Source organism: Mesoplodon mirus, assembly GCF_964341445.2.
Source record: "Mesoplodon mirus genome assembly, chromosome: 4".
NCBI lineage: Eukaryota > Metazoa > Chordata > Mammalia > Artiodactyla > Ziphiidae > Mesoplodon > Mesoplodon mirus.
In genome coordinates this window covers 97,923,382-97,933,916 of record NC_138979.1, presented here as the reverse complement: position 1 = coordinate 97,933,916, position 10,535 = coordinate 97,923,382, and the positions used below count along the sequence as shown (strand labels likewise).

At 34.6% G+C, this 10,535-nt stretch overlaps 1 protein-coding gene across 2 annotated transcripts in view; it reads right to left on the bottom strand.

Annotated features, from left to right (window-relative positions):
- MYEF2 (myelin expression factor 2) overlaps positions 1-10,535 on the bottom strand; it is a 32,766-nt gene continuing 22,231 nt past the window's right edge. Inside the window, exons 14-17 of one of the 2 annotated variants that reach the window (XM_082620115.1) lie at positions 10,395-10,466; positions 8,428-8,636; positions 8,297-8,348; positions 2-722 (exon numbers count right to left, since the gene is read on the bottom strand). In XM_082620115.1, the coding sequence (XP_082476241.1) occupies positions 559-722; positions 8,297-8,348; positions 8,428-8,636; positions 10,395-10,466 (497 nt within the window). In that variant the 3' untranslated portion in view covers positions 2-558. Of the gene's footprint in view, positions 723-8,296; positions 8,349-8,427; positions 8,637-10,394; positions 10,467-10,535 lie in introns of both variants that reach the window. The other variant, XM_082620116.1, reaches the window with a different exon arrangement.

The window sequence follows — 10,535 nt, the reverse complement described above, 5'->3', positions numbered from 1 at the left end:
GTGGAAAATGTGAATGATGGGGAAGGGCAGAGAAGGAAAACTCCATTTCTCCATTTAAGTCAAATAAAAAATATTCTGAACTTTAGAATCTAAAACTTACTTACAGCAATTCTTTATCACCAACAAAAATTTAAAACCAACCAAAATCATATCCTAATTTGTCTGAGCCCTTTCTTTCCAAGGACAATTACATATATTAAACAGAAGTTTTGAAAAAACTATCTATGTTTTACCTTACAATAAGTTGATAAAAGCTTGGGACACTTGAACAAACAAATCCCACTATGCAGAACTGAAAATAACAAGAAAATGGCTTATTTCATTAAAAATAGTATAACCATTCATTTAAACTGAATGACCAGACTTGCTGTCTTTAAAAATCCAAACTTGAGATTAACAAAAATCACAGTATATTAACACTATACTGTTAAAAGCTGGTGGGAGTTTTAAAAGTTCATCTTTACAACTTTTGTAAGCGTACAGTATTACTTAAAAAAATGACTTTTACTAGGAGATTCAGCAAAACAGATGTAAGAATGTTCCAACCGTGGTTTCAAATTATGCATTACGATCCAAGCGAACATCAATTTCTCTGCCACTGATTTTTATGCCATTCATTATTCTGCAGGCTTTTTCAGCTGATTCTGGGGAGTCAAATCTGACCGTTCCACAGCCTTTTGACTTTCCATTCTCCATTTTTATTTCTGCAAACATTACATGACCTTTAAAAGAAAAATTATAGAATTACTAGTCTGTTTAAACAGGTTCCATTTCACTACACAGGTCTGAAATTTCTCATAGCCAATGAAATGACAACTTGGCTAAAAACATCAATGATTTTAAAACAGCACATCATATAAGTATTATTCTCATCATTTTATATTCTGAATATAATGCAATTCATATAAAGTAATGAATATATACAGGTTATAATATACAAAATTGAAATCAAAATAAATTTGCTTAGGATTTAATATTTTATTAAAATAAAAAAATTTTAATGTTAAATCCTTACTTCTAAAGTGAATTTTATAGCAAGATAAGGTAAGCTAGCACAAAATGACACCAAGTCACCATGCCTAATAACAAACTTACAAATTCAAACAAAATTATTTTTAGAAAAACAATTGCTCTTTTATGCCCAATCCCCTAATCTCTCTTCCTTCCCTTTTATCCTCCATTTCACTCTTTTATCCCTGAAAATAGTAGCAACTGCCCAGAAATTTAATTTTTACCAGGCCACAAAGAGCTCCGCTAATTCTGCTTTTCAGCCACAGTGCCAAAGTCATTTATTCAATATGACAATTTGAACTCCATATGTAAGAGTGGCACCAAGTATATTACGGAAACAGGCATGGACGAGATATTGTAGATTTAAATCAATAAAAGTAGAAAACAGTGATGATAAGAGCACAAAGAAGAACCTTAGAGAAGCTTCCAGGAGGAGGAAAACCAGACAATGGTTCTGTTTATAGTTAATATCATTACTGACTCTATACAGACTAGTATTTGAAATAAATGAATATCATTTATCAAAATACGTGGCCATAAAAATCCATCATCCAAACCAGAAACTTTAGAGAGTAAAAGGGAGAGTTATTAATAATTACACACAAATAACAGATGTAAACATTGAGACTATCCCCAGGCATACAAGTCTGTATGATAACCCAGTTCACACAGATTTAGATGTGAGGTGACTACTTGCCATAATGTTTCCCTCCCCTTGAATATTATAGTTGCCAGATCACTATGGGCTAATTTTAGTCTGGCAATAAAATCAAAGACCCAGACATATTTAGTTCTATAAAGGGACAAAAAAAGGAAAAGGGGGGAAGGTAAAAGAAAAGGGATTGGGTTTCCCTGGTGGCGCAGTGGTTAAGAACCCACCTGCTAATGCAGGGGACACGGGTTCAAGCCCTGGTCTAGGAAGATCCCACAGTCCGTGGAGCAACTAAGCCCACGCACCACAACTACTGAGCCTGAGCTCTAGAGACCGTGAGCCACAACTACTGAGCCCACGTGCCACAACTACTGAAGCCCGCACGCCTAGGGCCTGTGCTCTGCAACAAGAGAAGCCACCGCAATGAGAAGCCTGCGCACGGCAACGAAGAGTAGCCCCCGCTCGCCGCAACTAGAGAAAGCCCACGCACAGCAACAAAGACTCAATGCAACCCAAAATAATAAATAAAATTAATTTTTAAAAGGGCTTATCAAAAAATTGCATAAGCCCTTTCCAGGTGATGGGATGAACTTTTAATCCCAATGCATGAGTAAGATTTTTTTTCCTGTTTAAATTTTGATCTGAATGATTTCTACCACATCCTAGACTACTTTTCTTCTTTTGTTTATTCATCCATCCCTGCCCTGCCCCGCCCCATTACTGCGTTTTTTAAAAACCAACTGATAGGTAATCACTCACCCACTCAATACTAATTAAATGGTTCAAGTTAATAAATATCACACTGAACCAAAACCATGATCTGTAACCCAAGCCAGGCAGTCTTTAACTGTGTTCTAAAAGTTATAAAACAGACTAATTCCCAGAAAAATTATTATAATGGTTAAAGTAGATCCAAAAAGTTTTTAACCTACAACAGGTAAAAAACCAAACACACCCCTGTGCACCATTAGTGGGAATGTAAACTGGTGTTGCCACTACAGAAAACAGTATGGCAATTCCTCAAGAAATTAAAAATAGAACTACCATAAGATCCAGATCCAGCAATTCCCCTCCTGGGTACTTATCCGAAGAAAATAAAAACACTAATTAAGATACATGCACCCCTATGTTCACTGCAGCACTATTTACAACAGCCAAGATATGGAAGCCACCTAAGCATGCACTACTCAGCCATATAAAAGAATGAAATCTTGCCATTTGCAACAACATGGATGAAACCAGAGGCTAGTATATGCTAAGTAAATAAGTCACAGAAAGATAAATACTGTATAATTTCACTTATATGTGGACTCTAAAAACCAAAAGAAATGAACGTAACAAAACAGAAACAGTTATACAGAGAATAAACAGGTGGCTGTCTGAGTGGAGGGGGCTGGAGAGAAGAAATAGGAACGGAAGATTAAGAGGTACAAACTTCCAATTGCAAAATAAATAAGTCATGGGTATGAAATGTACAATGTGAGGAATATAGTCAGTAACTATGTAACATCTTTTTATGGTGATATATTGTAACTAGACTTATTGTGATGATCATTTGAAAAGTAGGGAAATATCGAATCACTGTATTGTGTAACAGGAACTAACATAGGGTTGTAGGTCAATTATACTTAAAAAGCAAAGAAACAAATTCACAGAAAAAAAAAGAGATCATTTTGTAGTTACCAGAGGTGGGGGGGTGGGGGGTGGAGTGGAGAGGGGAAATTGGAGGAGGGGAGTCAAAAGGTACAAAATTTGAGTTATAAGATAAATAAGTACTAGGGATGTAATGTACAACATGATAAATATAATTAACGCTGCTGAGTGTTACATATTAAAGTTGTTAAGGGAGTAAATCCTAAGAGCTCTCATCACAAGGAAAATCTTTTTTCTATGTCTTTAATTTTGTATCTATGAGATGATGGACGTTCACTGAACTTCTTGTGATAACCATTTTATATGTGTAAGTCAAATCATTATGTTGTACACCTTAAATTTATACAGTGCTATATGTCGATTATATCTCAACGAAACTGGAAGAAAAAATTTTTTTAAAAAATACAGAAATCACATTTTCTAACAAACATCATAAAATGAAACTGGAGACTATATATATATATATATATATTTTAAAGCTTTAAAGACAAATGCAGAGCAATTTCCAGAGTCCTCTTAGTATCTCAAATGCTGGGACCTGAAAAAAAAAGCAAGTTTAATCAAAGAAGCATACCTTGGTAAATGGGAGCACTTTACAGTGATTTTGAAGAGGACTGTGGAGAATTTTCAGGAGCTTTTAAGGTTAAATGTTCTTCATTATCCTAAATTTACCTGTTTTTCTTAACATAAGTATCCCACCATAGGTTTATTAGCAATACTAAGGTTCACCCAAGCAAGAAATCTTCAAAACTTCAAAGGAAAATATGTAATAATCTCTTACAAAATCTGTTAATCTCCCAGGACAAGTTTCTCTTTTTTTCTCTTAAATTTCCTCTCTGTTTAGGAATCATGACTCAAACCCCCAAATTCCTGACCTCACAATGATCTCAAGTCTTTTCTAGCCGACAAGGTCTATCAGCTAAGATACTTGAAACTTCTTACAGTTTGGACACTCAGGTTTATAGAGAAAGTGGCTTACAGATACTTGTTTCAGTTAGATTGCCCCCAAAAAACCCTAGGTATAGAACTAGAAAGTCCTGTTTTCTAACTTTCTTCTTAATCCCATAAAAACACCAACTGAGATATTTTCTTTTCTAAAGATAAATAATTGAGGAGAAAAAAATTTAGTTTTAATTAATTAAAATCAGACTTCTCTGGTTTTGTACATGCTCCGAGGACTCTTTTTTTTTTTTTGCGTTACGCGGGCCTCACTGTTGTGGCCTCTCCCGTTGCAGAGCTCCGGACGCACAGGCTCAGCGGCCATGGCTCACAGGCCCAACCGCTCCGCGGCATGTGGGATCTTCCCGGACTGGGGCATGAACCCATGTCCCCTGCATCGGCAGGCGGACTCTCAACCACTGCGCTACCAGGGAAGCCCTGAGGACTCTTAAATATCTACTGATCTTGTATGATTCCAAGAAAAACAAAATAGGGCTGCTATTTTAGCAACAGTATAAGAGTATGCAATGAGAAATCAGTATTACAGTAATCAAAGATACTGCTGTTACATATACTAACTACAAAACATGACTCTCCTGCAATAAAAGAAATCTTTCTACTTTATTTAACTCAGCCTATTAAGTAATCTTGTGGGATATACTCTGGAAAATAATGATGTAAAAGCATATCTAAAAACAGATCAAATTAAAGCACAAATAAATAAATAAATAAATAAATAAATGGTTTAATAAAACCTACTTCCAAAGTACAGCTGTAGCATAACCACAGGACAAGAAAGCAAAATCAGATATTCTATAAGAAACTATAATTATGATATGGGGGACAAAGTTTGAGTGTTTCTTTACAAACATAAGAAAGTGACTATCTATGAATATTCTTCATGTATTGTTTTTACTCTTACTGCATTATTTTTACTGTTATGTTAGAGTCCACTAGCCATGCTTGAAGCACCATGTGTTTTAGTAAATAAAATCCACCACAAGTCTCCATTTTCTATGCAGTTAACAGGTAGCATACTGATGTAAAAAATGAAAATAATGGAAACCTGTGGAACAACGTTATATTTGGTATGGTTTATAGCAGGAATAATTAAGAATGGGCTTTCCTTGCACTGCAGTTCTAATACACACTAAGCCAGAGTATAGTTAAAGTGTATAGACAATATGGAAGTTTGAAAAACTACACCTATTTGACTTCATTAACACAACCTGAACTAATGCGGGGTCCAACTCTGAATGGGTCAGTTATTTATACTCAGTCTTCTTAAAAATGTGTATTGAGGAATTACATATAGCAAAATAAAAGAAGATCTACTTTACTATACTCACTTCCTTCTCATCTTGTTATATTTGGGGATATCTGAACACATTTTTTCCTGAATTATACCCGCTAAGGAAATGTTGTATTGAGGGTTATATAACTCATACTCCAACATTTTCTCAATCTTTGTAATTGCCCCACCAAGGACAATTAACCACTCAAGACATTTAATAATCAGAGGGCTTGGTGATGGGCCATTTACTAGCAGTTACTGTCTAGAGGAGAGCATGGAGTACCACTAGACTCCTACTACGAAGTAATCAAGAGAATATACTTACTCACCTTGGGCTCAGGGGGTTAAAAAAATAGCAAAAAACTGACTTCTACTGTGAAAAGGGGCACTACTGGCTTGGAGCAGGTTAAAAACAAACTTTCCATTCTAAAAAAGAAAAGCTCTAAGATTTGAAAATAAATAAAGTGATGTGGCAGAAAAATAGATGGCTCAGTTCATACAAGCCAGATAATTTCCATAGCTGTCAATAGCTGGACACTTAATTCTATAAATTATTACTGTAACTTATCTTCCTTTCCATCAATGTAAGTTCAAGGTTAAAAACAGGAAGATGGTAGGAAATTATTTAGTATGGTATTACTTTAATATAAATCTGAAAGTCAAAAGCTTTTACAATTAGAATTGAGAAAACAAAACCAAAAATCATTACTCTCATGATATAATACAGACTGATCAAAAAGGGACATAAAAATAGAGCTAAAATAACAGAGTTAAGCACTTTATTTTATTGGCTAAAATGTTGTACAGATTTTTTAAATGTAGATTTGGGGACTAGTTTTTCCTTTTAAAAAATGTTTTTGAATTGTTGATGTCCTTCTGTCAAAACAATGCCAGCAACAAGTATAGAAGCCCACCAAAAGACCTCAAATTTGCTGCAACCCTTGCTCATATCTGATCTTGAAAGGAAATCTGCCTACGTACAAGGAAACAGTCAACTCAGTATTGGTCACATTTTCACTAATGTCATTTGTTTGCCCCACTTTGTTCTTTATCTTGTTTCATTTCTACTTTGTAAAATAAAGTCATATGTCATCTGGAGATTCTTTTTCACTGAAACTACAACAGCAGGGATTATCTATACTTGCTGCCACCGCTCCTCATTTGATGGATCTCACTAAGGCCGTAATGTGCTCGTTTCCCCTGTAGCCTATGGGATTCACAGCTAGATGCTGCTTACTCATCCTGGTGGATCTCCTTACTCCTACAAAGACTACCAACACCTCAAAACTTGATAATTCTGCTTTCTCTTAGTAGCGACTATTTACTAGTTGACTTGTTTACAGCAACTTTTTTATCAAGAAAAATTATCTTTCTCTTCTTTGAATAAAATGTAAGTAAATATAAATAAAAAGATGATCAACAAAAAGGAGCCACTAGAACATTGTAGACAGATCCACACTGTATGTTCTTTGAGGGCAGGGGTGGTATCTTACTTTCTTCCCCTTTCTAATCCTAATGACAAGCAGACTACCAAAAATACAATATTTGTAGATTTACTTAATAAATAACCAAATAAATTAATGAAGATCTTTTCAGAGTGCTTAACTCATTCATAACATTTAATAAACTCCTACTATACGTGCAGAGGCAACGAAAGGTGCTAGAATAAAAAGATTATGGTTTTTGCCCTCAAGGGCCTCCATCTGGGAGGGAAGAAAACATGTGAACAGATTACTATAAGAAAGTTAGGTATAAAGTACTCTGAGAACACATTAGAGAACAGTTTCCAGAAGGATCACTTTGATCCCTTGTGACAGTGGCTACAAAGGCTACTTTTGTGGGAGAACACTAAACTTATCCCCTTCATGATCTCCAGAAATTAAAGATATATTCCAAATACTCTTAACTTTCCATTAACTCTCAAAGGTTGAATGTACCACTTTTACTTAGCTATTTTTCATCATTATATCCCACCTACATAGTTGTACTATTAATAATTATACTCTCTGGGTTACCATGCAATAACAAAAAAATACTAGCAGGAAATCTGTTACTTTGTTCTACTCACACTAAATCTCTTATCATTACAAAAAAAAAAGGCCCTCTTTTAAAAGTAATAAACCACCTAATCATCTACAGACCTAATGAACATATTACGGTCGTATAGGTAGTATCATTATAGCCAAGAACAGTTTATAAAAGGAACAGAAGGGCCACCAGAATGTACCTGTCTAAGGCATTCTAGGCAGTGGGTTCTACACTATCAGCTAAGTTTCCTTTATTGTATAGGTGACAGAGTATGCAGAATGGGTCTCATCTATTAACTCCATATCACTTGGATGTCAGCATTTCATTGGGTCATGTTGACAAAGCACTGTACTACATTATAAACAAAGAAATAAATATACCATTCGTTAGTATTTCCCACATAAAAAACATCCTTTTAAATTCAAGCACTGATGATATTAGTAACCATTTAAAAATCAGGTAATAAGATAAGCCCTTTCTTTATCCACAGGAGACAATGTCAGACTCTACTCTAAATCTTGTTATTTAGTAGTAATTTACACTGCTGTATGTCAGAGGATAGCAAAATAATTCATTTCTTTGAAGTGGAATTAAACCTGTCATACTACCCAGGAATAAGCATCCGGACAGGTAAAGGTCTAAAGCAGTATTTAAAAGTTTAAAATCAAGTTTTCCTCCATAATCAATATCAATATATCTACAGTCATTGGCATACTTACCACACTGACTGAATTTCTCTTTTAGTTTCTGCCAAGTCAAGTCAAAAGGCAGCTAGAATGAAAAAAGGTATTAGTAACAGATATACAAGGAAAAAAATAATTTTAAGTATACTTTACATTTAGTTGCTTACATTTCTGACAAATATCTGGTTGCCTTTGGAGCCTATTCTGTCTCTCATTCCGCTTCCCATAGGACCTGATAAAAATCCTCGATCCATATCGATGCTCCTTTCCAGTATAGCTCCTATACCTGGTCCCATTCTATCAAAGCTGGAACTCATCCGATCCAGTCCCATCCCCATTCCTCCAGTCACACTGTTCATGCCACCCATTCCACCACCTGGATTTTCAAGAAGGGAAGGGAGGATTTGGGAGTTTGGTGTTTTTATTTTAAAAACAGAAGGAAAAGGAGAAGGAAGAGGAAGAAGGAGAGAAAGAGGAGGGAATCATTTTTGAGAAAGAAAGAGAGAAAAATTAATTCATTTATGTAATTAGACAATATATAAACAAAATTATTTTTATACACACAATATAACAATCTTCCAAGGAACAGATTTTAATTTTGTATATATTCAGTTAGTTGAATGTTAATGGCTAACTGAATCTGTTCATACTATTATACATATACATTTCTAAAAAATTATATTCTGATCATAAAACATAAGTTATATAAATTTTCTATCAATGACTTTATTCATTAATGTTATAGTAGTCTGTATCCTCATTTTTATCTTTTAATAATACCAAGCTTAGTAATTGTTAGAACAAAGACATATGGGGTAAATTCAAATAATTACAACTCCAACATATCAACTGTTGCTCTCATCATACTTGTCCTACATAATATTCTTTTCCTAGCTTACCTTTCACCTCAGTATCTTGTTTCGCATATAATTGCTCTTTTCATATCAATTCAATTTTCAATAACCACCGAAAAACCTAACTTTTAGTCTCTATGTTATACAGAACTTGTGGAGATAACAACAAAAACTGGAATCGCGCTCCTTTAGCCAGAGCTTAAAAATCTAGCTTGTAGCTCGTACCCACTTGATTCTTATACATTGAGTCCCCTTTAACTATTCCAATCCTACTCTTTCTCAATCGTATCCTTTTTTCTCGTACCTTATATACCCATTCTAAAAATTAACATCACCCTCAAATTGGCTTTCTGTGAATAACAAATATAAGATTAGGGGAACAGAAGTATAAACACTGAGGTGAAAAAGGAAGGTAGGGAAGTTATGATTAACAGGAAAATGGCCAAGGCTGAAAAGATGATGAAAAGAAGGAATAAAATGAGAAGCAAGGTACAATGGAAGTAAGTATCTTCAGCTGACAAGATTTTTTTAACTCACTCTTAGAAGAGTTCAAGTAGACTTTGTTTCCTATTTGTGAGTTTTCAATCAATTAAAGGAAGTCGGTAACTATGGAGAGCTCACATAGACATGGTTCAGTAAGCAACACGGGTCAAAAACTAAGCCTTGTGTTAAGGCTTAATATAAGGCCTAAAATGTAGTAGTGGAAACAGACGGAAGAAATTTGGCATTCCCCAGTTTTGCAACAATAGTACTCTTGATTCTATCAAAGAAAAGGTTTAAGAAGCAAGGAAATAAGCATTTCTTTTAACCTTGCCCTCAACCTCAGGAGGTCTCCAGAAGTGTTAGATCTGAGGCGATTCACCTGTGTTTACCAAAAGACACAACTTTTTTTCACAGATGAAATAAGCTAGTCTCCAACAGCAGTTATAGAGAATAAGCAAAGAGACAGAGTTGGTGCTAAAGCTAATGTTGTTCGTGACATATGATCAGAAAAAGCCCCAGATTCTTTAGTTGGAATAAAGGTTCTTGAATTGGGTGACAGTTAACACATATTCTGGTGTTAGTTTAGAAATGTCAAAGAAGTAAAATTCAAAGTTAGTTTAGAAATTTCCAACAGCGATAAACAGTAAAGCTCAATAAATATCAAAGTTTCTCTAAATTATGACAAGTCATATTAACATATAAGAACAAAGTATTACAATACTACAATAACTACTCTTGCAAAGTTTTTTGCAAGTATTCAAATATTACTGTAAAATTCTAGTAAAATTTAAACCTACTTATTCCAGATCCTACTGGACCCATGTTAGAAGCTCCTATTCTTCCTGCAAACCCTCCAATCATTGCACTGCCTAAACAAGGATGGAAAGATAATATACTAATTAATTTTAAATAATCATACTTTAAAATTCCCAAGGTAT